We start from the raw sequence: 27817 nt of genomic DNA, 5'->3' as shown, positions 1-27817 counted from the left end.
TCGAAGACCACTGGATTGCATTAAAAGGGCCTGCACCCAGCTTCTGAACAAGGTGGGTAAAGAGTGACTCCACCACAAGTGTACTGCAAGTAATGGTGGGCCCTGGTATCTCCCATCCCCCTATCAGGAAGAAGTAGGATTTCTGCATTCTAAAGCTGGGAATGGGACCTGAAAAAGTCTTCTATGCAGGGTTTGTCTGATTTATAGCTGCATGTGACAGGTACACTTTATTTAAAAAAAAAAAAAAAAAAAAAAAAGAAAAATCCCTTAGAGTTGAGTTTACTTGTAATCTCGTAATATTTTCCCTGCTAATCCCCGATTATAAAACTGTGCATGTGTGTCCAATAAAGGGAGTCCAATGACCTTTAAAAATCCTCTTGGTGAGAAATGCGATTTGAAATATTCACATGAAAAACAAACATTATTAGACCTTTGTGGTTCCTTCTCCCATCAGTCTTAGTAAATCTGTCACAGTCTGAGCAATGCAAACCGAGCGTACCAGAGGAAATGTATGAGCGGAGATTCCCCAGAGGGGGGGGGGGCACAGCATGGCCAACATTCTGTATATCCAGAGAGGTCGGCAGCTGGATTGTATGAAAAGATTTATTTTTTTCTGGAAATCCGCTTCCTTCACCTATCCATCCCAGGCTCATCACATTACATCACCAACAAGGGGGTCTGGTATGTGAGAGCCACCCCCCAAAAGTCAAGATTTCCATATCATTATGACATCATTGAAAATGCAGCCTATCCCTTCACTAGAGAGCGATGACATCATTGAGAATGCAGCCTATCCATTCACTAGAGAGCGATGACATCACTGAGAATGCAGCCTATCCATTCACTAGAGACTCGTGACATCACTAAGAAAGCAGCCTATCCATTCACTAGAGACTGGTGACATCACTAAGAAAGCAGCCTATCCATTCACTAGAGACTGGTGACATCACTAAGAAAGCAGCCTATCCATTCACTAGAGCGGTGACATCACTGAGAATGCAGCCTATCCATTCACTAGAGAGCGATGACATCACTGAGAATTCCGCCTATCCATTCACTAGAGAGCGGTTACATCACTAAGAATGCAGCCTATCCATTCACTAGAGAACAATTTTAAGTCATTATTGCAGCCCTGACCTGAAGGCATGGTTTGCAGTGACTTCTACAGTGCCTTGAAAAAAGTATTCATACCCCTTGACATTTTCCCCATGTTGTCATGTTACAACCAAAAACGTCAATGTATTTTATTGGGATTTTATGTGATAGACCAACACAAAGTGGCACATAATTATGAAGTGGAAGGAAAATTATTTTCAAAATATTTTACAAATAAATATGTGAAAAGTGTGGGGGTATTTATATTCAGCCCCCTTTAACTAAAATCTAGCGGAACCAATTGTCTGCAGAAGTCACCTAATTAGTAAATAGAGTCCACCTGTGTGTCATGTGATCTCAGTATAAACACAGCTGTTCTGTGAAGCCCTCAGAGGTTTGTTAGAGAACATTAGTGAACAAACAGCATCATGAAGGCCAAGGAACACACCAGACAGGTCAGGGATAAAGTTGTGAAGTTTAAAGCAGGGTTAGTTTTAAAAAAGTCTCCCAAGCTTTGAACATCCCACAGAGCACTGTTCAATCCATCATCTGAAAATGGAAAGAGTACGGCACAACTGCAAACCTACCAAGACATGGCCGTCCACCTAAACTGACAGGCAAGGAGACAAGGAGAACATTCATCAGAGAAGCAGCCAAGAGGCCCATGGGAACTCTGGAGGAGCTGCAGAGATCCACAGCTCAGGTGGGAGAATCTGTCCACAGGACAACTATTAGTCGTCACTCCACAAATCTGGCCTTTATGGAAGAGTGGCAAGAAGAAAGCCATTGTTGAAAGAAAGCCATAAGAAGTCCTGTTTGCAGTTTGCGCAAACCCATGTGGGGGACACAGCAAACATGTGGAAGAAGGGGCTCTGGTCAAATGAGACCAAAACTGAACTTTGTGGCCTAAAAGCAAAACGCTGTGTGTGGCGGAAATCTAACACTGAACATCACCCTGAACACACTATCCCCACTGTGAAACATGGTGGTGGCAGAATCATGTTGTAGGGATGTTTTTCTTCAGCAGAGACAGGGAAGCTGGTCAGAGTTGAGGGGAAGATGGATGGAGACAAATACAGGACAATCTTAGAAGAAAACCTGTTAGAGTCTGCAGAAGACTTGAGACCGGGGTGGAGGTTCACCTTCCAGCAGGACAAGGACCCAAAACATCCAGCCAGACCTACAATGGAATGGTTTAGATCAAAGCATCTTCATGTGTTAGAATGGCCCAGTCACAGTCCAGACCCAAATCCAATGGAGAATCTGTGGCAAGGCTTTAAAATTGCTGTTCCCAGACGCTCTCCATCCAATCTGACAGAGCTTGAGCGATTCTGCAAAGAAGAATGGGCAGAAATGTCCCTCTAGATGTGCAAAGAGACATCCCCAAAAAGACTTGCAGCTGGAATTGCAGCCAAAGGGGGTCCTACAAAGTATTGACTCCGGGGGGCTGAATACAAATGCTGCCACACTTATCACAGATTTATTTGTAAAATATTTTAAAAACCATTTCTCATTTTCCTTCCACTTCACAATTATGTGCCACTTTGTGTTGGTCCATCACATCCAATCCCAATAAATACATTGACTGTTGTAACATGACAACAACATGTGGAAAATTTCAAGGAGTATGAATACTTTAAGGCACTTTATATCTGTGCTTGTTGTCCTGCTGTCCCATATTGCCAGATAATTGTATCATCTCCCTCTAGAGTAAGCCAGGACAGTACTCGCCACAATATTTGTCATGACTTATACTGCAACAGACCTGCAGTGAGGGAACAGTAAAGCCCAATCACCATCATCCACTACACAGGTCAGGTCTGTCCCACATGGCCAGAGAGAAGGGCCAGATGTCATTAAACTGGTCACTTTCCAATACAGAACCCCCCCACCTGTACAGAAATTGATTCATGTCTGATGTACACGGAGATCTCATTACCTTAAGTACCCTTTACCTCTGTTCTGTGTCCTTCCTGCCATCAGACGGTACCATCTGGAGTCCCCCATCCCCCTCCCATTCTGCAGATCAGAGGATTCCAGCTCCATATCATACCGGCACGAGTCTGAGAGCTTTCTCCGATGGCAGCTCTGGAGTCAATAAGGCACGTTTGCACCAAAAAGGGGTAAAGTAGCACTACGAATACGGGGGTAAAATACAGAGGGGTGGTTATAGGAGGTTAGGTTAAGTGTTAGTCAGAGAGCTGTATATTAGGGGTTGGCTACTGGTAAGGGTTCAGCTTAAAGAGTATGTAAACCAAAAAACTAAGTAGGTAAGTATAATTTCCTAAAGGTTTTCCTTCCAGGTACATGTGGAGGTGGCCCCAACAGTAGAAGCAGATTTGCACCAGTGTAGGCATTGTACTTGATAGCAGTTGCCTCCAGTTCCCAGAGCTTCTCCCTTATACAGGACCCCCAGTGCCCCCAATAATGCCATTATGATCAGGCTTCTTGGTCGCTGTCCGCTCCAGTCTCATGCTGCCAAACCTTGAGATGGGTGGCCTCGCTAGCTAATGGAAAATAGTAAAAAGGAGGGTGAGCAATAAGGTCCGCTCTACTGGAGAAAGATGCAGCAAGCTGGTATCTTATGGTGCTAAGAAATGGCCACCACCACAGACGTGGCCCAACAATGATGGTTTCTTGGCCGCCGTGTTGATCCTTTTTGGTCACAAGACCTGATCAAGCATGGCGATCAGGAGTTGAGAGGTCAGTTACTTTCCTAATCTGAATGCTGGCTGCAGTTCAGAGAATCAAAGTACAGCGAAGGAAATAAGTATTTGATCCCCTGCCGATGTTGAATGTTTGCCCACTCACAAAGAAATGATCGGTCTAAAAATTGAATGGTAGGTGTATTGTAACACAGAGACAGAATAGCAACAGGAGTGGGTCAAGAAGAAGCACATTAAGGTCCTGGTGTGGCCTAGCCAGTCTCCAGACCTTAATTCGATTGAAAATCTGTGGAGGGAGCTGAAAGTTCGAGTTGCCAAATGTCAGCCACCAAACCTTCATGACTTGGAGAGGATCTGCGAAGAGGAGTGGGCCAAAATCCCTCCTGAGATGTGTGCAAACCTGGGGGCCAACTCCAGGAAACGTCTGACCTCTGTGATTGCCAACAAGGGATTTGCCACCAAATACTAAGTCATGTTTTGTGAAGGGGATCAAATACTTATTTCCCTCATGAACATGCAGATCAGTCATCATTTGTTAGACATGCATTTCTGCTGAATTTGTTGTTGTATTCTGTCTCTCAGTGTTACAGGCAGATCCTCTCCAAGTCATTAAGGTTTGGTGGCTGACGTTTGGCAACTCAAACTTTTAGCTCCCTCCACAGATTTTCAATCGAAATAAGGTCTGGAGACTGGCTAGGCCACTCCAGGACCTTAATGTGCTTCTTCTTGACCCACTCCTGTTGCTATTCTGTCTCTCAGTGTTACAATACACCTACCATTCGATTTTTAGACCAATCATTTCTTTGTGAGTGGGCAAACATTCAAAATCAGCAGGGGATCAAATACTTATTTCCTTCACTGTACAGAAGAGAGGGGGCCAGCGTAACAAGGCAACATGACCACGCAAGGAAAAAGCAACAGGTCCACTTTATGGTCTGGCCACCAGCGTTATTTCCTTCCCCAACAATCTGTTCGCTGCTGGGAGATAAAAGAAATAACTGGAACCTCCAAGTATGGAGTAACGTGACCCAATACCTTGCCTCCCATGTAACAGCACTGGTGCTTTGTGATTGGCCCAGCATTATCACATGGGGTGGGGGGAATCTGCAATCTTGTGCAAGCTCCAACAAATATAAAAATGGCAACTGGAGCCGCAGGTGAGCAAAGGAACGGTAGCTATGCAAGGCATATCGGCATGAAGCGCAGGTTCTCAAAGACTGAGAAATGTTATTTAATAGGCCAAATTACGAGATCACTTCTAAAAGCTGAGGGGTCTCAGAAGTTGTGCTTTATGGTCAGAAACCATCTTGAGCATTGTCCCCCAAGTATGACACAATGGGGTTGACTTCCTAAAACCAGAGAGTGCAAAATCTGGTGCAACTCCGCATAGAAACCAACCAGCTTCCAGGTTTTATCATCAATGCTTAATTGAACAAGCTGAAGTCAGAAGCCGATTGGCTGAGCAGCTGTGCAAAATTTCGCACTCTACAGTTTTAGTAAACCTACCCCAATGTTTCCCTTCGTCCGCTGTATAAACCCCTCACCCTGGAGGAATCCCCCTCCGATTCTGTATTAGCTCTACAGAGATGAGGTGACCCTGGTGACAGTAATCGCTTCGATGGTACGGCGGAGGCAGAGAGAACGGTCAGAGTAGCAGAAGGCGGCTCTGGGGAAGTATTGGCAGACAATGTGAAGTCAATGTACCATACAACAGCGTTCCTGCACTGTCAGGAGACAGATGTTCTATATACAGTGTGATACATTGGACCTCCGTGTCAATGTCCCATTGGGGACCATTAAAGTAAAGGTCCGGGAGAAGCAGGAGGAGGAATTACAATGAGATAATGCTCAAAGATTTAACACTTTCTTCGCTTTCCTTTCCAATAAAAATGAGGTAACAGGATCGGCCAACCTTCCCTAGAACAATAAAAAAAAAAAAAAAAAAAAAACACACACACACCCCTAACCTTTTTTTTTTTTTTTTTTTTATCTAAACAGCTTTACTGCAATGTGAACAAGTTCACGAAGCCAAAATGAAGCACGCCATTCACCACCACATTTCACCACAACAGAGGCCTAGTCAAAGGTGGAGTATTGGTGCAGAGCCAGGATATGAATACAATCATTAATTATCTCACAACTAATACAATCATTAATTATCTCACAACTTTCTTTCTCAAATATATCATATGAATAAAATAACCTACCCACTAAAAACATTTATTTAGACTAGTTAAAGCGAAGAAATAAATCCTGTCTAAAAACTGCAAAATCGGAAGAGGAAAGACAATGTAGCCATACAACTCAAAGTTGCACTAAGTAACAGTGGTATTAGAAACCCAAACATGAAAATTAAAAAAAAAAAAAAAAAAAAAAAAAAAGAAGAAGAAAGGGGGGGGGGGGTAAAAGAACAAATACAAAAAAAAAAAAAAAAAAAAAAAAAAAAGTATTCTAGGGGAAAAAAGGGCCAGCCTACTCTGGGGAAAAAAAAAGAACCAACTTCACTTTGGAAAAACCAGCTGAAAAAACAAAGGGATTTGGTAGTTCCTGTTGGAGGAAGTACCTAGCTCTCATAAGCTGCCCTGAAAGGCCATTTGGGAAATTGATGTTACAAGCTGTCCAGCCCTCTTCTACCCAACTAATGATAGTGCCCGGTCTAACGTCCGGCCACCCTACAAGAAGTCAGTCAATACAGACATCCCATATCAGGGCTAATAAACAGCAGACTAACTGGCAGGAGCTAGACATACACCAATAAAAATTGAACAGTGCTTGGCCACATTCAGCAGGAGAGGTCTTCCATCATTGAAGCTCTACCACCACCTCCCTCCTAAACCGATGACACATACATAGGAATATTGAGGCCCCTTTCAGTGAAAGCTCCCAAAGCCGTGTTGAAGAGCCAGATGGTCACTTTAATTTACTACATAGACTGGAGAAAGGGTGGCTCCTGGTCATGGCAGATGCTCAACCTACACCCCCTTCCATAACCAATGACCCATACATAAGAATACTGGGGCCCCTTTAACTGAAAGCCTTCAAAAGCCACATTGAAGAACAGTTGGTCAGATTAATTTACTGCATAGACCGGAGAAGAAGTGGCCTCTAATTGTTGAAGATGGACAACCTCCAACATCCTACCACTCTACAAGAAATCCATAAATACAGACATCCTATGTCAAGGCCAATACACAACAGACTAACTGGCAAGTGCTAAACATACACCGGTAATAACTGAACAGTGCTTGGCCACATTCAACTGGAGCGGTCTTCTACCATCACTGAATCTCAACCGCCACCTCCCTCCAAAACCAATGACACATATATAAGAATATATAAGAATATTGGAACCCCTTTCATTGAAAGCCCCCTCCCCCAGGCCACGTTGAACAGCCACAGTTGGTCACATTAATTTACTACATAGACTGGAAAAAAAGCAGCCTCTGATCACAGCAGATGTTCAACCTCCACCCCTCCCAAAGCAATAACACATAGGAATATTGGAGCCCCTTTGGGTAAACGCCCTCCAAGGCCATGCTGAAGAGGAACAATTGGGTCTCACCTTCCGGCAACGCGATGATGTTGGTCACTTTGAGGTTCAAGTTCGGTAGTGGTACCGCACAAATGCTCTTCCCCAGCTTTTGATTTAAAGGCAAAGTGAAGGTGATTTCATACTTGTGCAAAATCTTCAGAAAGCCGACCTGTAAGACCACAAGAAGAAACCAGTTATAGAATTCCTCTCCTTAGTGGCTTGCTGCGGCTGGCCTGCTTCTTCACCATCCAACCGTACAGCAATATTTTACATGTGCAATTGATCAGATTAATGTACAATCTCTGGTTCTAAAACCTTGTTTCTATTGTTTGCCAATACTTATGAACATGAAGTTGTGTTGATTGCATGTGAAGACCGCTACCTACTCTACTGTCCTGTAACCTTCGGCAAGGCATTTAGTACATTTCAGAAGCCTGAATACATTTCGTAGTTTCCCGTGAAAACCACCAACAAGCCCACACCATTAGACACTAATGGAAAGGATTTAGAAACAAAAAGCAGTAAGGTTTAATCCTATGGGCAACACATGGAAAAGTGTGGTAAATCTCCCCATTCCGGCTACACAAAGTATGAATCGAGCCTTAAGAATACCAATAAAATTGGAAAAGATAAAACAGAACAAAGTCTGGGGTCCAAAAGCAAAGTGCGAGCCAGTCTCATATGGACCAGCTTGTCTCCTATGGACCGGCTTTATCACCTGGGACCAGCCGTCCCAGGTGATAAAAAGTTAACAAAAAATGTCCCTATGGTAATCTCACCACTTTTATGGTGTTGACCTCTGAAATTCAAGAAGTTGGTCAAAACTCCTGATTTTGTTTCTCCTCCACACACTGATCTTCACTTGGGATAAACCACCCAAATGAAGATCAGTGTGTGGAGGAGAAGCAAAATCTGAGTTTTGACCAACTTATTGAATTTAGTATATAGTCCCATATCACAAAGGGGACAAGGCAACACATAATCATTGAACACAGCTCCTTCTTAAAACAAACTGATCATAAAACCTTAAAAACATGCTCACATGATGTTGTGCTATAACCTACAATGGGTATCAAACCGCTAACAAGTCATCCAAAGAATCTGAGTTCCGCACTGAAAGTCATGTCCGTGAGTGCAAGCGGCCTCACATGCATGGCAACGTCATGAAATCAGGCCCCACCCAACGCGTTTCGTCAGAATGACTTCATCAGGAACAGTTAATAAGGTTAAAGAAACCTCAACAATCTATATTTAAGATTTTGCCGATTTCTTTTTTACCACCTGACATTTTAAAAATAAATTTGCCCCACCCTAAATCTTCATATAGCTGCTCCATAAACTGTATAAAAACATTATGCATTTCCTGTACACCTCTTCATAGTAAACCATGGATTTTTTTTCTTCGATGAAATACACTTTGTCTTGATTGCCATCCGTTTTTGTTTTGTTGTTTTCTTATTATACATTCAGTCTGAATTGCCCATATTTAGGACAGATTTAGGTCAACAAATAGCTCTCCATGGTATACAAAGGATAGTAAAAGTTATGTCCACAAAGGCTGATCCTGTCCATACGTCAGATTCCAGAAGAAACATTTTCCATCATGTGCCTCTGAAAACCTCTCGCTGTCATCTTCTGCCAGAGATCCGCCAACATGTGTACAACGAGCTCCAGATCTCCATTAATGGACTGGCACGAAGCCAACTATTCCGACACAAGACTAAAAAGTGACCTCCAGTTTGGACCGCTACAGATGAGTCAGGGTTACGGCCTATATAACAAGAACACCGTCCAATACCAACATACAGCGAAGCGTGTCTGAACATATAAAAGAGAAATTCAGGAGCCAGTCAGTCCGTCCAACCGAATACATAATAGGGTCTTTTAAAGAGAACCTATTGGTTATCATTTATCAGGGAAAAAGAAATTTTGACTTACCTGTACATTCTATATCTTGGAGTACAGCACAGAACATGGTATAGACCCTGGGTTATAGGTTTATACCTCCAGGTGATTGGACACTGTCAAAGCTTTCTAAGACACGCCACCTGGGCACCTTCCCTAAAACCCTACACTACTTCAGAAGTCCTTAGTTTGGTAGCAAGCAATGCAGGGTGACCAAGGAATAGAAGGGAGGGTGTCACCTGTCAGTGGCAACATGGTGTCACACCCCAAATACTTTTTTTTACCATGGGAGACAGATTCTGGCCAAGCACATTGCTGCCACTGACAGGTGTATGTCAGAGCTTTCACCATCACCTTTCCTAGGAATGGAGGCGACTGGAACGGTAAGGGAGAGGAGGCAAAGATTTTAAAGGAAGGGTGACACCCTAAAAGGAAAGAACCCACTTAGAAACCCCAAGTGTGGGGGGTGATGATGGCATTTCAGCAGACAGGGTTAAAAAGCAAAAGGTGAGGTGGGGATGGGAAGCACAGGTGAACCAGGAGGTGTGTAGTTACTTGGTGATTGCAGTTCCCAGCACCCCCCGCATGATGAGCCCCATGGAGCAGTGTCATAGGGTGACCAGGGATCGGGAGTTGGCAGGGGTGCAGTGAGGAGCTGGGTTCTGCGAATCATAGGAAAAATTCAGGGCAGCATGGTCTCTACTGCAAACAGCCAGTGCCTGAGTCTACCCTCCACTCCCTCCATCCCGGGCCCCAAGCAACAGCAATCCAGCACTCTACTTCAGCAGAGTCGCACCTCAGCCTGTCCCAGGTTCCCTCCACCACAGGCCATGCTTCTGCTAATCTATTCTTCCCCACTGAGCATCATGTCCCAGTGGGTGGCACTTACTTGCTCGAGTCCCTGCAGGTGCCACCGGTGCTATGCCAAATGCAGGATCCCGGCATTCTTTCAGACATGCCAAGGATGCGGTTTTTGAATAGCACCAGAAGTGATGTCATCAGCAAAGCTTATGATGGTGTCACCCCTCTGGTACCCCCCGGACCCCCATAGCGAGGCCACTGTAGCCTTTTGAATGAACACCAAGATATGGAATTTACAGGTAAATCAAAATTGCTCTTATCTTAAATCGTACAATATAGGACACAGGCTGCATATTCAGAGACCATGGGACATCCCCAAGCAATGAATGAGAAGGGAGAGAAAAAACTAGGCAACAAAACTGTTCCGTCAAGCCCCCCCCCCCCCCCAAAAAAAAAAAAAAAAAGGATCAACAACCCAACTTCTGAGTGCTGCTGCAAGAGTCTTGCAGCAGGATCTGCAGAAGAGTAGATGTCCATCTGGTAAAGCTTTGAAAAAGGTATAGATGGGCTAAATTGCAGCCTTACAAAGTTGGGCCACAGACTTGCTGCTGGAATACCCAGGAATCAACCACCAACCTAGTAAGGTGGGCGCATAAGCCCAGGGGTAGATTTTAACTTTAGAAGTTCAGCGATGGTGGACTTGGAAGGAGGATGTCCCTTGTCCTGAAGATAGGACAAAATGGGTAGTTTGTCTTCCCATTAGAAGCTGTTGCTTTGATGTAGACTGATGGTTCTAGCTATTTCCAGGCAATGAAGGGCAATTTTCTTTCGGTGCTTTGGAGCAGGGCACAAAGATGGAAGGACATTGTCTTTATTGAGGTAAAGGTCTGACACCACCATAGGATCAAAGTATGGTCAGGTGCGTAGGACTACCTTGTCATGGTAAAGAATAAATGAGGAACTGCTCCTTACAAGAAAGAGCTGCCAGATCATAGACATGACTAACAGACATGACAGCAGCCAAAAAGCCCACTTTGCAGGAGAGTTAATTGAAGATGATATTCCCGATGGGTTCAAAGGGTGGTTTCTGCAGGGCAGAGAGAACCAAGTTGGGGTCCCAAGGAAGCGCAAGGGGCCCCGATCCGAGATACACCAACCAAAAAGTCTGGAGCATCTGAATTGTCCTGTGGATGTTTGCAGAAAGCTGGAAGGCATACGAGTCCTTCAGGAGAAGGTAATCTACATAACCTGTGACCTGGATACCCCAAGTTCTTAGAAGGGCATGAAGAGTTGCTAGGACCTTTGTGAATGCTCTGAGAGCAGAGGATAGGCTAAAAGGCAGTGCAATGAACTGAAAATTATTGCCTTCCCCTGCAAAAAATGTGGATTAGGTGGATAAATGGGAAAAAGCAGATAGGCATCTTGGATATCTATGGGTGACGGGTATTCCCCTAGAAACAACCGACCTTGCAGATTCCTTGCAAAACATTGGAATGAGAAGGTATTTCTTGAGGGATTTGAGGTCCAGAATAGGACAAATACCCCCATTGGCCTTTGGTACTCTAAACAGGTTTGAGTAGAATCATTTGAACCAGGCTAGTGGGAGTACTGCCACAAATATTCCCTGCGACAAAAGATTATTCAGGGCATGCTACAGATCTGATTGTCCTTGAGCAGATCTGATTGAGAGAAGAAAATGGTAAGGGGTAGGGTTCTTAGAAGTGAGGGAACTCCTTTATTGGAAAGAGAGCTTCGGAAAAGATTTGGTGGGCTTAGTGGTAAAAGTCTTACACCGAAAAAAAGGGCTAAAAAAAAAAAACCATAGGCTTTGAAAATGAAGTCTGGATAGAGATTAGGTGCTGTGTTTTGGTGAGAAAGAGGCTCCAAAGAAGGTTGGTTTTTGGAATTTTCTGCTACGGATTTAGAACCTTCCCTCCTTTGACAAATTTGATAAACTTGTCAAGGTCCAACAAAAGAGACATCCTCCTTGAAGGGCATACATATGAGGCGTCTTACAGGCAGCTTCAGCTTTGAGCCACAAGATTCTACGCATGAATGGAGATTAGAACCATTTTGGAAACACGTTTCATTGCTTGTTCTAGAACATTCACACAAAAAGACCAGGCAGGAGGTAATTGCTGCAATTGCTCAGTTAAGGCACAGCCCTGGGATAAAGGATTGTGTTGGCCGTTAATTGAACTAGTCCAGCTAGCGGTTTGACAAACAGATTTAGCAGGTCTCTTTGTACACAAAGGAGCATGGTCAGATGGAGGAGAATCAAGTGGGACAAAGCCGAAGCCTTTGAGCACAGTGGAAGTGAGCATGTCCACATCTGCAAGCATATTCGGTGAAGTTGCAATTTCAGGTGTACAGGAGTCTGGGGGCGAGAAATATTCCAAAGCCTCCTCCAACATTTCCACAAGGTCTCTTCTATGTCCACCTCCTCTAGGGTGGGCATATCGGGATCCAACTCAGGTAAAGATGGTGGAGCATGAAAAGGGGCCTGTTATTATGGAGCCTTAGACAGAGATGGTTGCATTAAAGCCTTTGTCCAAGAAATTGTGACACAGTTGCAGAAAGCTCTGCAGTCATCAGGTAGGCCGCTTGTTACATGCCTCAAATGGAGTCGGAGACCGCTGTAAAAAAAAAAAAAAAAAAAAAAAAAAATAGTGTTTTGCTCCAGTGCAAGGGAAGCATTATCACGCTGTGGTTGAGTGTTGTGCAGGATTTCAGCAGAGTGAATGTTCACCTGAGCTTTTGCTGTGGCTTCCTATTGCCTGCTTTCTATCATAGCAATGGGTGAGGGTGATCCTCTGTGGGATACTCACGGGGTAGGTTGCAGATAGTAGGGTAAGTGTGTGTGGAAGGAAAACGAAGCAACTCAAGTGTAGACCTGTAGCAAAGTCCTTGTGGTGAAAAGATGCATCAAGTATCTTATAATGGGTCTAGGCCAGGGGTGGGCAAACTGTGGCCCTCCAGCTGTTAGGGAATTACAAGTCCCATCATGCCTCTGCGAGTCATGATGCAACTGTCAGCCTTTCAATGCATCATGGGACATGTAGTTCCATGACAGCTGAAGGGCCGCAGTTGCCCACCAATGTTCTAGGCATAAGTAGCGGTTTTATGTGTGCCTAGTGGTATGATGCAACACCTAGTCCTCTACCAGAGTCTAAGCCCTGAGTGGTTGAGTTCTATTTCCAGGTTTTAAAAGTTTACACCGTGTAATACATTTCAAACATAGTCCCGTTCCTTTACAGTAACAGTCAGAGATACAGGTCAACCCCGTCGTAATTTCCAGTGACGCTGGTACCTATATAGGGTTCAGGCTTTGCCCATCATGATGAGCATACCCTTAATAGGGGCCTTCAGAGGCTGGGTTCCATAGGGATGGACCATGTAGAAGCACCATGCACCTGACTACATGTGCAGCACAAAGTGCTGAGGTGAGCACCCATGCAGGATCCATGCCCAAAGGAACATTCCAGGCTATCCGCCACATTTTGGGGTTTGAATACAAATCCCACGGTTTTATCAAGATAGCACCGATCCGCGACAGGTCAACCCTGTCTTACTTGCCAATAACGCTGGTCCCCTACATAGGGTTCAGGCTTTGCCCATCTTGATGGGTATACCCCTTAATAGGGGCCTTCAGAGACTGGGTTCCATAGGGATGGACCATGTAGAAGCACCCTGCACCTGACTACATTTGCAGCACAAAGTGCTAAAGGTGAGCACCCATGCAGGATCCGTGCCCAAAGCAACATTCCAGGCCATCCGCCACGTTTTGGGGTTTGAATACAGATCCCACGGTTTTATAAAGATAGCACCGATCCGCGACAGGTCAACCCCGTCTTACTTGCCAATGACGCTGGTCCCCTACATAGGGTTCAGGCTTTGCCCATCATGATGGGTAAACCCCTTAATAGGGGCCTTCAGAGACTGGGTTCCATAGGGATGGACCATGTAGAAGCACCCTGCACCTGACTACATTTGCAGCACAAAGTGCTAAAGGTGAGCACCCATGCAGGATCCGTGCCCAAAGCAACATTCCAGGCCATCCGCCACGTTTTGGGGTTTGAATACAGATCCCACGGTTTTATAAAGATAGCACCGATCCGCGACAGGTCAACCCCGTCTTACTTGCCAATGACGCTGGTCCCCTACATAGGGTTCAGGCTTTGCCCATCATGATGGGTAAACCCCTTAATAGGGGCCTTCAGAGACTGGGTTCCATAGGGATGGACCATGTAGAAGCACCCTGCACCTGGCTACATGTGCAGCACAAAGTGCTGAGGTGAGCACCCATGCAGGATCCGTGCCCAAAGCAACATTCCCAGCCGTCCATGTTTTGGGGTTTGAATACAGATCCCACGGTTTTATCAAGATGGCACCGATCCGCGTACACTGCATCTAATGTGGTATGAAGACGACTTGAGTCCTCCAGAAGAGTTAATTGAGAAATATGAAGATAATACGTTCGTTAAGAACGATTTCTCTGTGAAAAGGAGATAAGGTCCATCACCTGAGGACACCAGCAAAAAAATTCCGACTCACAGAGTGGGGTAGGGTTACAGGGGCGGGACGCCCAGGGGGCATGTCCACAAAAGCTCTGGCTGTGTCCAATCCCCTGAAGGTAGCAACCTATAACCCAGGGTTTATAATCGCTCAGCCTGTGTCCTGCACGATTAAAATGTATCTTTTTATTTGACAGGGATGAATAATATTATATCTAAACTGTTAAAACCAAAATACATTTCTGCTGTCTTTTTCCTGATGCCTTTCTTGGTCGCAAACTTCGTTTCCTATAAACATTTCAGGATAAAAGACATATTAGTCTCTCGCGGAGCTCCGAGTATTGCAGTGGGGAGCGTTGCTCACCATCGTCTGCGATCGACGGGAAGGAACATCGTGTTACAGGCTACGTGTTTTTTATAGCACCTAAAAATAAAATGTTTTCCGCAGAATGAAAAGCCACAAATGCAGCTGCCCGGTCAATAGAAGCCGGAAAACAGGAATTAAGCAGGTCTGGTCAACCCTGCGGACAGACGTCTGGAGTCTAATCACTTCCTTTAATAGGATAAGCGGCTCAGCACACTCTGCCTTCCAGGGAGCCGCCCGGCATCACTAGGCAGGGAAAAAGGCTGCGTCTACCAAACGGCGTTCTCTGGAGAGCAAGACAAGCGGGTTTACCCGAGCCGGGCTCTCAGGACGTTCATCAATCTTTCGCAGAAAACACAAAAGGATTGTTAAAAAGATTACCAACCAAATCAGAGGTCATTAAAATAGCTCAATCTAAAAAAAAAAAAAAAAAAAAAAAAAACACACCACAACATACACACCCACCCAAAAAAAAAAATAAATAAATAAATATATATAATAATAATAATTAGGCTAATGCAGGCTATTGATGGGTCGAAAATCGGCCGATTTTCGGATCGTTAGTGGGTTAATAGGTCAGCCGTTTTTGGGTATTTTGGCAGATTTTTTTATTTTTTTTTTTTTTTTTTTTTAAATCGGTAAAGTTTGAAAAAAATCGTCCGATTTTCGCGGCAATGATGGGAAAATCGGCCGATCTTTTTACCGATAAAAAAATCTGCGCATGAGCCGTGACCTGGAAGAGAAGAAAGAGAAAGAAGGAAGGAAGGAAGGAAGGGAAAGAAGAAGGAAGGAAGGAAGGAAGGAAGGGAAAGAAGAAGGAAGGAAGGAAGGAAGGAAGGGAAAGAAGAAGGAAGGAAGGAAGGAAGGGAAAGAAGAAGGAAGGAAGGAAGGAAGGGAAAGAAGGAAGGAAGGAAGGAAGGGAAAGAAGGAAGGAAGGAAGGAAGGGAAGGGAAGGGAAGGGAAGGGAAGGGAAGGGAAGGAAAGAAAAAAAAGGAAAGAAAGAAAGAAAAAAGGAAAGAAAGAAAGAAAGAAAGAAAGAAAGAAAGAAAGAAAGAAAGAAAGAAAAAGAAAGAAAAAGAAAGAAAGAAAGAGAAAGAAGAAGGAAGGAAGGAAGGAAGGAAGGAAGGAAGGAAGGAAAAGGAGGAAGAGAAAGAAGGAAAAGGAGGAAGAGAAAGAAGGAAGGAAAAGGAGGAAGAGAAAGAAGGAAGGAAGGAAGGAAGGAAAAGGAGGAAGAGGAAGAAGGAAGGAAGGAAAAGGAGGAAGAGAAAGAAGGAAGGAAGGAAGGAAAAAGGAAGGAAGGAAGGAAAAAGGAGGAAGAGAAAGAAGGAAGGAAGGAAGGAAAAGGAGGAAGAGAAAGAAGGAAGGAAGGAAGGAAAAGGAGGAAGAGAAAGAAGGAAGGAAGGAAGGAAAAGGAGGAAGAGAAAGAAGGAAGGAAGGAAGGAAGGAAGGAAGGAGGGAAGGAGGGAAGGAGGAAGAGAAAGAAGGAAGGAGGGAAGGAGGGAAGGAGGAAGAGAAAGAAGGAAGGAAGGAGGGAGGGAGGGAAGGGAGGAGGAGGAGGAGGAGGAAGAGAAAGAAGAAGGAAGGAAGGAAGGAAGGAGGAAGAGAAAGAAGAAGGAAGGAAGGAAGGAAGGAAGGAAGAGAAAGAAGAAGGAAGGAAGGAAGGAAGGAAGGAAGGAAGAGAAAGAGGAAGGAAGGAAGGAGGAAGAGAAAGAAGAAGGAAGGAAGAGAAAGAGGAAGGAAGGAAGGAGGAAGAGAAAGAAGAAGGAAGGAAGGAAGGAAGGAAGGAGGAAGAGAAAGAAGAAGGAAGGAAGGAAGGAGGGAAGGAAGGAGGAAGAGAAAGAAGAAGGAAGGAAGGAAGGAAGGAAGGAAGGAGGAAGAGAAAGAAGAAGGAAGGAAGGAAGGAAGGAAGAGAAAGAAGAAGGAAGGAAGGAAGGAAGGAAGGAAGAGAAAGAAGAAGGAAGGAAGGAAGGAAGGAAGGAAGAGAAAGAAGAAGGAAGAAAGGAAGGAAGGAAGGAAGGAAGGAAGGAAGGAAGGAAGGAAGGAGGAAGAGAAAGAGGAAGGAAGGAAGGAAGGAAGAGAAAGAAGAAGGAAGGAAGGAAGGAAGGAAGGAAGGAAGGAAGGAAGGAGGAAGAGAAAGAAGAAGGAAGGAAGGAAGGAAGGAAGGAGGAAGGGAAAGAAGGAAGGAAGAAGGAGGAGGAAGAAGAAGGAAGAAGGAGGAGGAAGAAGAAGGAAGAAGGAGGAGGAGGAAGAAGAAGGAAGAAGGAGGAGGAAGAAGAAGGAAGAAGGAGGAGGAAGAAGAAGGAAGAAGGAGGAGGAAGAAGAAGGAAAAAGGAGGAGGAAGAAGAAGGAAGAAGGAGGAGGAAGAAGAAGGAAGGAGGAGGAGAGAAGAAGAAGGAAGAAGGAGGAGGAAGAAGAAGGAAGAAGAAGAAGGAAGAAGGAGGAGGAAGAAGAAGGAAGAAGGAGGAGGAAGAAGAAGGAGAAGAATTCCAGTCCGGCAAAAAGCTCCGCTATTTCTTTGACAGTTCTTTGACATTTATAGCGGTTGCAACATTGTATCTATTTGTTTCCGAATAAAAACATCTGTATCCGAAATGGATACAAATAGATACAATGTTGCAACCGCTATAAATGTCAAAGAACTGTCAAAGAAATAGCGGAGCTCTCTGCAGGGACACTTTTTGCCGGCGGTAGACGGGATGAAAATCGGCCGATTTTTTTACTGTTCCTGGTAACGTCGGCCGACTGAATGACCGATTTTTCGTTTTTGTTTTTTTTTTAAGAAAAATCGGCCAGTTTTCTCCCCATCTATGGCCTGCATAAGCGGCTCAGCACACGCTGCCTTTCAGGGAGCCACCCGGCATCACCAGGCAGGGAAAAAGCCACTTTTACTCCAGGGTTAGTACACTATCCATGTATGTCTATACATTTGTACCTGAACCCTATTTTCTGGCATAATTCATTTAAATAAACATTACCTACTACACTATGGGCACCCCCTCTTTGTTCTAACCCTCCTCATCGAGGGTTCCAGATCCACAGCAGTGTCTGTATCCAGAGGATTTATCCATCCATCCAGGCTGTTTACCCGGCATTAAGGGAGACCTCTGAGTCCTGCTGCATTCCTTCACTCAAGTTGGATGATCTGTTTCCTGGAGAGGGTCCCGCTGTCCATCCGGTGCCATCTAACACCACGGATATATTATACACATGCGCGGTTGGTGAGTGCGCATTTCTGCTATTTCTTCACCAGTGATACGTATTACAGCAGAGGAAGTGTCTTTCGGGTGCTGCATACTTGATTTATTTGAACTTTCAGATCCTTTTAATTTATCTTTGATGCTGTTTCTGGATATATATTATTTGCACCTTTATTATTGAACTTTTATGATTGACAGCACTGCACTATTATTTATTTAGGGAAAAAGTCTGTCTACCAAACGGCGTTCTATGGAGTGCAACACAAGCAGGTTTATTTACCCACTTTTGTGATTGGTTTACCCGGTTTATGTGATTGTTAAAAAGATTACCAGCCAAATCAAATCAGAGGTCATTAAAATAGCACAATCTGGAAAAAAAAAAAAAATAAATAAATATATAATAATAATAAATAATAACTAGGATAAGGGGCTCAGCACACGCTGCTTTTCAGGGAGCTGCCCGGCATCACCAGGAAGGGAAAAGGACTGTCTACCAAATGGCGTTTTCGGGTTTACCCGAGCCGGGCTCTCGGGACATTCATCAATCTTTTGCAGAAAAGCCAATGTGATTGTTACAAAGATTACCAGCCAAATCAGAGGTTGTTAAAATAGCTTAAATCTAAAAAAAAAACTAAACTAAACAAAAACAAAAAAACAACAAAAAGAAACCACACACAAAAAATATATAAAACACAAAGAAAAAAAAAAACAACACACACCAAAAAAAAAAAGTTAAGAAAAACTTCAAATCTATGTTTTAGTAGGTCTGTCATACTGGCTTCATGCCTCATGGTGTACAGTTTTTGTATTAAATTCATTTCTTGTCAATCTGTTGCATAGTTTCTGGAGATCCTGCCAGTAACAGTACTTCCCATTACAGGGTGACAACACCAAGTCACTGCCTTGCAATTAGGAGCTGCATTGTCAGCCTGCTGACAACGCTGCCAATGGCAAGAAGGTGGCTCAGTGTTGTCAGCCTGTAAACAGAAGTGCCGCTACCTGCAGGATCTCCAGGTATGCACCAGAGGCTGCAGTCACATCTTTGCCTGGTGCACTTTCCATTTAATCAAAGCATGTAATGCACCAATACAAGTTTCAGTCTGCATTGAGGAGCATTAGGATGGAAGTTCCCATCCAATACAATGCACACTGAAAAATCAACAATCGGAATGCGCTAAATTATATCAAAAAATTAATTAATTTGTGTATAAAAGTCCAAACATCCTAAATACAAAAAAATCTCCAGTGAAACAATCCATAAATTGGTGTAGAAAAATGTAGAAAAAATGTCCAACACCCCAAACGAAATTTCTTCTTAACATATAAGTGCACCGTGCTTAATCCACCACCAAATGAATGGAATAAACTCACCAGAGCTCAATGCTGATCAAATTATGAATCAGCACAAGCGTGTTTGCTCTGGGAGCGATGAGAGAAGACAGATCATGAAGCAATACTCTGTAGCATGGGCACATCCAGATACCAGGAGCAATACTCTGCAGTAACTCTGAAGTATGGCCAGGACTCCTTATATAGCGATCATCCTCCAAATATATAGTAATACCACTCAAAAATAAAGGAAAGGCATGATGGTGCAGTAAGTAAAAACCATTTAACTTTATTACAATCTCATCTTACTCACAAAGTTAAGTGTCCACCTGACACTGGTATAACAAGCGATCAGATACAAGGAATGGACGAGCCCCGTTCACCGCGGACACCTCGCCGACAGCTCCAGGGAACGTCCTGACGTCATCCAATAGGCTCCGCCTATTTGGGCGGAGCCTATTGGATGACGTCAGGACGTTCCCTGGAGCTGTCGGCGAGGTGTCCGCGGTGAACGGGCGGAGCCTATTGGATGACGTCAGGACGTTCCCTGGAGCTGTCGGCGAGGTGTCCGCGGTGAACGGGCGGAGCCTATTGGATGACGTCAGGACGTTCCCTGGAGCTGTCGGCGAGGTGTCCGCGGTGAACGGGCGGAGCCTATTGGATGACGTCAGGACGTTCCCTGGAGCTGTCGGCGAGGTGTCCGCGGTGAACGGGCGGAGCCTATTGGATGACGTCAGGACGTTCCCTGGAGCTGTCGGCGAGGTGTCCGCGGTGAACGGGCGGAGCCTATTGGATGACGTCAGGACGTTCCCTGGAGCTGTCGGCGAGGTGTCCGCGGTGAACGGGCGGAGCCTATTGGATGACGTCAGGACGTTCCCTGGAGCTGTCGGCGAGGTGTCCGCGGTGAACGGGCGGAGCCTATTGGATGACGTCAGGACGTTCCCTGGAGCTGTCGGCGAGGTGTCCGCGGTGAACGGGGCTCGTCCAGTCCTTGTATCTGATCGCTTGTTATACCAGTGTCAGGTGGACACTTAACTTTGTGAGTAAGATGAGATTGTAATAAAGTTAAATGGGTTTTTACTTACTGCACCATCATGCCTTTCCTTTATTTTTGAGTGGTATTACTATATATTTGGAGGATGATCGCTATATAAGGAGTCCTGGCCATACTTCAGAGTTACTGCAGAGTATTGCTCCTGGTATCTGGATGTGCCCATGCTACAGAGTGTTGCTTCATGATCTGTCTTCTCTCATCGCTCCCAGAGCAAACACGCTTGTGCTGATTCATAATTTGATCAGCATTGAGCTCTGGTGAGTTTTATTCCATTCATTTGGTGGTGGATTAAGCACGGTGCACTTATATGTTAAGAAGAAATTTCGTTTGGGGTGTTGGACATTTTTTCTACATTTTTCTACACCAATTTATGGATTGTTTCACTGGAGATTTTTTTGTATTTAGGATGTTTGGACTTTTATACACAAATTAATTAATTTTTTGATATAATTTAGCGCATTCCGATTGTTGATTTTTTATTTTTCACCAATATTTTGGGTTAGAGGTTTGCTGCTGTAGAAGAGTGATATTATTGTTTGGCGCTTTCTTTTCTTTTGGTAATGCACACTGAAAACATGCAAAGACGTGCCGTCAGATCTGCTTCCATTGGTTTCAATGGAGAACATATAAGGGCGGAAAAACTGCAAAACTGTGAACCCGGCCCAGACGACTCCCAAACCCGGCCCCGACGACTCCCAAACCCGGCCCCGACGACTCCCAAACCCAACCCAGAGCGAACTTAAGGAAACTTTATACAGTCAGGCACGATGCCAAGCATACAAAGAAACTAATCTGGAATTTACTTTAAAGAGTATGTAAAGCAAACATTTCCTATCCCTGATGTGTGCCGGGCTGTACCATGTGCTAGTAGGAAAAAGTCTCCTGTTCTCCTCGTAATGATTCCTTTGTGTGAAATCCCTGCTGTTCCGATCAGTCTCTCTGCTTTCCTATTAAAAACTGACCACACTAGGCATGAGAGAGCACAGTGTGGAGTGTGGTCAGTCCTCTAGCTGGGCTAGGAACTCAGTCTGCTCTCCACCAATGATCAGACTTGTCCTGACACACCCCCACCACCTTCAGAGCAGTGGGAAGATTAGTGTGCTGCTGTTTCTCCTCCCCCAGCTCTCATGCAGCTGAGAACAGAGGGTATGTGATCTTTTTTTTTTGTTAACTAGAAGGGAAAAAAATATTTGTTTTATATGCAAAGATTTTGTCTTTCATTTTGATTTTAAACTGAATGAGTTGTTTTACAAGGTGAGGGTTTGCAATCATTCTTTTGGATTGAAGCAATGGGGTCTTCTCCGATCTGCAAGGATTAAATGCTTGTTTGGACTAGGGCAGCCAGCCATTCTCCACCACGGCTCCATGGAACCCCAGGTTTCTCCAGGGCTGGCTCGAGGTTCCGTAAAGGGGCTACCGTCTCATGATGCCTGCATGGTTCCGGGTCCAACGTCTCTTGGCAGAGCCAGCATGGCTGCAAGGGTGGCATTCTTCCCAATTTTCCCCCAATAACCCCCTCCAAAGTACTAATTAGGGATGTACCAAAATTGCGACGGTCAAAACGTTGTGGCCAAAAACACCCCCATCGGCCTTTGGCGAATATGAAAAATAGCACCGGTACAGGTGCCGAAAATAACCCCGCCCCTTGGTGGTTCTCAGCCTTATCTGAGAAACCACCAGGGGCAGACTGACCATTTGGAAACTCGGGCACTGCCCGGGGTCAGTAGGGGCCCCATGAGATGCCCCTGGTACCTTTTTCATAGGCTTTTTTGAGTTTGGGCAAGGACACAAGGGCCCCATGATCCCCTATTGCCCGGGGTCCCCATGAGTTGTCAGTCCGCCCCTGGAAACCACTGAACAATCTCGGCACTGGGCATAGAGATCAGTGAAGGAAAGATGGCCTCCACTCATCTCTATGCCCTTGGAGGACCGAAGCGACGTCACTACATCACTTCTGGTTCCGGCGCCTTGTAAACAAGCGCCCCCCCCCCTTTTTTTTTTCTTAAAGCACTAGTTAAAAAAAAGCATTGATCTAATGTTTTACATTGCAGAGGAGAGATGTGGGGTCTTATCGACCTCATATCTATCCATAAAGAGGACCTGTCTCTGCTTATTTCTATTACAAGGGATGCATGCATTCCATGTGATAAGAATAAAAGCGATTTTTTTTTTTTTTTTTTTTTTTTTTTTTACACTGTTACTTTAAAAAATAAATAAATAAATGTAAATTAAAAAAGTGCCCCTGCTGCCCCCATGTAATAAAAGGGGGAAAAAAATAAAATAAATAAATAAAAAAGGGACAGTGTAAAAAAATAAAAAAAAAATAATAACTAAAAGTAAATAGTAAAAACTAAAAGTAAAAAAGTAAATAGTAAAAACTAAAATAGTAAAAACTAAAAGTGCACTTGTTGCCCCGTGCAGTAAAGGGCAAAAAAAAAAAAAAAAAAAAAAAAAAAGGACAGTGTAAACAAAAAAAATAAAAATAAAAAAAAGTGCCCCTGTTGCCCCAGTGTAGTAAAAGACAAAAAAGAAAAAAAAAAAAAAAGGTGCCCCTGTCCCCCCACGTAGTGATGAATGCATACATAGGCCACGCCCACATATGTAAACTGTGTTCAAACCACACATGTGAGGTATCGCCACGAACGTCAGGGCAAAAGCAACAATTCTGGCACTAGACCTCCTCTGTAACTTTAAACTGGTAACCTGTAAAAAAAATTCTAAAGCTTCACACATGGAGATATTTAAGTTCTGTAGTATGACACCATTCCACGAGAGTGCGCAATTTAAAAGTGGGACATGTTGCATTTCTATTTATTCGGCGTAATGTCATCTTTCATATTTTGCAAAAACATTGGGATATATATATATTGTCTTTTTTTTATTTTATTTCATCATTAAAAAGTGTGGTTTTTTTTCAAACAAAAAAAATAATAATTTGCGTTTGAAAAACTATATTGATTTTTAAAAATGGTTTATTTCGGTTTTCAGCCAAGTGCATCCTGAATTTTGGTTTCGGCACCAGAATTGCCATTTCGGTGCACCACTGGTCTTGCATTGTACGTGATGACGTCAAAGAGCTGTAATCAACCAGGTTTGAGAAACATACCTAAGAGACGGAGGTTTTGGCACCAGAATTCCATTTCGGTGCACCACTAGTACTAACCCTACCAGGGGTTCCCTGTGACCTGAAACTTTTAAGGATTCCCCTGGGGTAAAAAAAAGTGGAGAAAGGCTGGTCTAGGGATGATGAAGGTGGTGAAGGTGATATACTTACCTTCTTCCTTGCTCCCTCAGCAAAGACGTTCTCTGATGCTCCCAGGATGGGAGTGGGATCTCAGCATTCTCACAAACAATGCAAGACTACTGGTCCTGCATTGTACGTGATGACATCAGAACTGTAACCAACCAGGTTTGAGAAACATACTTAAGGCGGTTTCGGCACCAGAATTTCCATTTCGGTGCACCACTGGTCCTGCATTGTACGTGATGACGTCCAGGAGCTGTAACCAACCAGGTTTGAGAAACATGCTTAAGAGAAGGATGTTTCGGCATCAGAATTTCCATTTCGGTGCACTACTAGTACTAACCCTACCAGGGGTTCCCTGTGACCTGAAAATTTCAAGGATTCCTCGGGGTTAAAAAAAAAAAGTGGAGAAAGGCTGGTCTAGGGATGATGAAGGTGGTGAAGGTGATATACTTACCTTCTTCCTTGCTCCCTCAGCAAAGGCGTTCTCTGATGCTCCCAGGATGGGAGTGGGCTCTCAGCATTCTCACAAACAATGCAAGACTACTGGTCCTGCATTGTACACGATGACGTCAGAGCCCTGTAACCAACCAGGTTTGAGAAACATACTTAAGGCGGTTTTGGCACCAGAATTTCCATTTCGGGTCACCACTGGTCCTGCATTGTACGTGATGACGTCAAAGAGCTGTAACCAACCAGGTTTGAGAAACATGCTTAAGAGAAGGAGGTTTCAGCACCAGAATTTCCATTTCGGTGCACCACTGGTCCTTCATTGTACGTGATGACGTCCAGGAGCTGTAACCAACCAGGTTTGAGAACCACACTCAAGAGAAGGAGGTTTCGGCACCAGAATTTCCATTTTGGTGCTCTACTAGTACTAACCCTACCAGGGGTTCCCTGTGACCTGAAACTTTCAAGGATTCCCCTGGGGTAAAAAAAGTGGAGAAAGGCTGGTCTAGGGATGATGAAGGTGGTGAAGGTGAATTACTTACCTTCTTCCTTGCTCCCTCAGCAAGGGCATTCTCTGAAGCCCCCGGGATGGGAGTGGGCTCTCAGCATTCTCACAAACAATGCAAGACTACTGGTCCTGCATTGTACGTAATGACGTCAGAGAGCTGTAACCAACCAGGTCTGAGAAACATACTTAAGCCGGTTTCAGCACCAGAATTTCCATTTCGGTGCACTAGTAGTACTAACTTTACTAGGTGTTCCCTGTTACCTAAACATTTCAAGGGTTCCTATGGGGTAAAATGGTGGAGAAAGGCTGGTCTAGAGATGATGAAGGTGGTGAAGGTGAATTACTTACCTTCTTCCTTGCTCCCTCAGCAAAGGCGTTCACTGATGCTCCCAGGATGGAAGTGGGATCTCAGCATTCTCACAAACAATGCAAGACCACAGGTCCTGCATTGTACGCGATGACATCAGAGAACTGTAACCAACCAGGTTTGAGAAACATACTTAAGAGAATGCGGTTTCGGCACCAAAATTTCCATTTTGGTGCACCACTGGTCCTTCATTGTACGTGATGACGTTCGGGAGCTGTAACCAGCCAGGTTTGGGAAACATACAAGAGAAGGTGGTTTCGGCACCACAATTTCCATTTCAGTGCACTACTAGTACTAACTTTACCAGGGATTCCCTGTGACCTGAAAATTTCAAGGGTTCCTATGGGGTAAAATGGTGGAGAAAGGCTGGTCTAGGGATGGTGAAGGTGAATTACTTACCTTCTTCCGTGCTTCCTCAGCAAAGGCGTTCTCTGATGCTCCCAGGATGGTGCACCACTGGTCCTGCATTGCGCACAATGACGTCAGAGAGCTGTAACCAACCAGGTTTGAGAAACATACTTAAGAGAAGGAGGTTTCGGCACCAGAACTTCCATTTCGGTGCACCACTGGTCAAAGAGCTGTAACCAACCAGGTTTGAGAAACATTCTTAAGAGAAGGAGGAACCCTCTAATTCACCTTGACGCTGAAGATGGACAAGGGGATTTTAAACAGTCATGTAACATTAAAGTCACAATAAAGTAGCAATACATAGTGATGCTGGAAGTCGCACAATTTTCACGTCGCAGCAGTGCGAACCAAGCCTAAAAAGGAGGCAGTTTCCAGGTCAACACAACTTGAGTGCTTCCAGCATCTGCTTGGCCCACCTCTACGTTAAATGGTGCCCCTGCGTCCCAAAGAACCCATTTATAGCCTCACTTTTGGGGCCACCCATGTACCAAGCCCGGCCTACTCTTGACCTTGAAACTGGTCAGCCATTTCAGCAACTGGACTCCAATCCTGACCCCAGATTTGACAAGAACGGCACATTCCCTTTAAGAACTAAGGAGAAGGTCTGTGCCAAAGAATGCCGTACAGCCAGGATGTCATTATATGCAGAAAAAGGCAGAGAAAAGCAATTAATCCAATTACAATCAGCTATTTAGTGAGTCGAGTCTCCTGCGCTGACTCAGAAGGCACAATGCGAGGCGGTGGGATGCGGGGTAATGCGGCCAGCGGTAACAATTATAAAAGGGTCTCCTTTCACAACATTCTGAGAAGCAATTACTGGGAACAAACACCGCTATTACCAGCAGCCTTTAAAGGGCAAATCCTCCTTACTGGTAAATGTCACCTCGTATGACAGCACATGAAACGAGCCAACGCGCCGCACGTTCTGACAGAGGGGTGTGCCGCAGTCCCTTCATTTTTAATCATCCGGGCCCCATTCACACTAGGCGTTTGCAGACTATTTTAGAGGAGATTTTGCATAAACGTTCGCTTTTTTTCAGAAGCCTACATTAACCTCTTCATGCTGAGCGTACGCAAATACGCGGCCTCTGGGCGACTGGGTCTCGACGCCGAGCGGCCGCAAATTTGTGTACCCTTTGTAAACGAACATGTGCCGAGAGCGCGTGCCATGCGCGCTCCCACGGAAAGGTCCCGATCTCTCCTTGCAATCGGGACCTTCCCGATCATGTGACTGCCATTGGCAGCCAATCACAGTGGTCACATGACCCTAGACCCCGCCTCCCAGCGTCAGAAACCCCTTAAAGGGCTGGGAGGCGCCGGCATGAAGGGGTTAAAAAGTCCATGGGGTCCAAAACGTATACAATACTAAAAGAAGCTCATCTACGTTCTCAGGCTTCATGCGACAGGAGGCAAGGGACAGCGATCAGGTGTGAATGGAGGAAATCAAGCAACAAAATGCCCCGGTGTGAATGGAGGCTCAAAATACATGCTAAATCCGATGTCTAAAATCTCCTAAATTGTTCAGTATATACTGCCTGGATGAAATATTATTATTATACAGGATTTATGGCGCCAACAGTTTGCTCAGCACTTTACAAAATAATGGGAGACAATACACCAACAATACAGTTCAATACAAGAGGGATAGGAGGGCCTGATCCTGGGAGCTTACAATCTAAGAGGGAGGGGCAAGTGGTACAAAAGGTAATAACTGTGGAGGATGGACTGGTAGGAGGAGTAGATTCCATTACTAGCAGAGGGCAGGATAGGCTTCCCTGAAGAGATAGGTTTTCAGTGATTGCCTAAACGTGGGCAGAGTAGGAGAGTCTGATAAATTGGGGTAGAGAGTTCCAGAGGATGGGGGAGGCTTTACAGAAGTCCTGGAAACGAGCATGGGAGGAGGAGACAAGGGAGCTAGAGAGCAGGAGGAGTGGAGAGGACGGTTTGGGTGATATTTGGAGACAAGATCGGTGATGTAATTTGGGGCAGAGTTATAAATGGCTTTATATGTTGTTAATATTTTAAATTTTTATTGGTTGGGCAATAGGAAGCCAGTGGAGGGATTGGCAGAGAGGGGTGGAGGACAATGAGTGGAGGCCAGTGGAGGGATTGGCAGAGAGGGGTGGAGGACACTGAGTGGAGGCCAGTGGATGGATTGGCAGAGAGGGGTGGAGGACAATGAGTGGAGGCCAGTGGAGGGATTGGCAGAGAGGGGTGGAGGACACTGAGTGGGGGCCAGTGGAGGGATTGGCAGAGAAGGGTGGAAGACACTGCCAATCCCTCCACTGGCCTCCATTCAGTGTTCTGCACCCCTCTCTGCCAATCCCTCCACTGGCCTCCACCCCTCTCTGCCAATCCCTCCACTGGCCTCCATTCATAGAGG

At 44.8% G+C, this 27817-nt stretch overlaps 1 protein-coding gene across 2 annotated transcripts in view; it reads right to left on the bottom strand.

Moving 5' to 3' along the window:
• Nucleotides 1–27817, bottom strand: part of ADISSP (adipose secreted signaling protein) — a 104966-nt gene that overhangs the window by 27058 nt on the left and 50091 nt on the right. For both annotated transcript variants that reach the window (XM_089662205.1, XM_089662204.1), the window contains exon 4: nucleotides 7324–7462. In XM_089662205.1, the coding sequence (XP_089518331.1) occupies nucleotides 7324–7462 (139 nt within the window). The remainder of the gene's footprint in view (nucleotides 1–7323; nucleotides 7463–27817) is intronic.

This window comes from Staurois parvus, unplaced genomic scaffold (assembly GCF_062004578.1).
Source record: "Staurois parvus isolate SC_StPar_1 unplaced genomic scaffold, SC_StPar_1.0 ptg001437l, whole genome shotgun sequence".
In the NCBI taxonomy this organism is placed as follows: domain Eukaryota; kingdom Metazoa; phylum Chordata; class Amphibia; order Anura; family Ranidae; genus Staurois; species Staurois parvus.
This window is presented reverse-complemented; position numbering and strand designations above follow the sequence as displayed.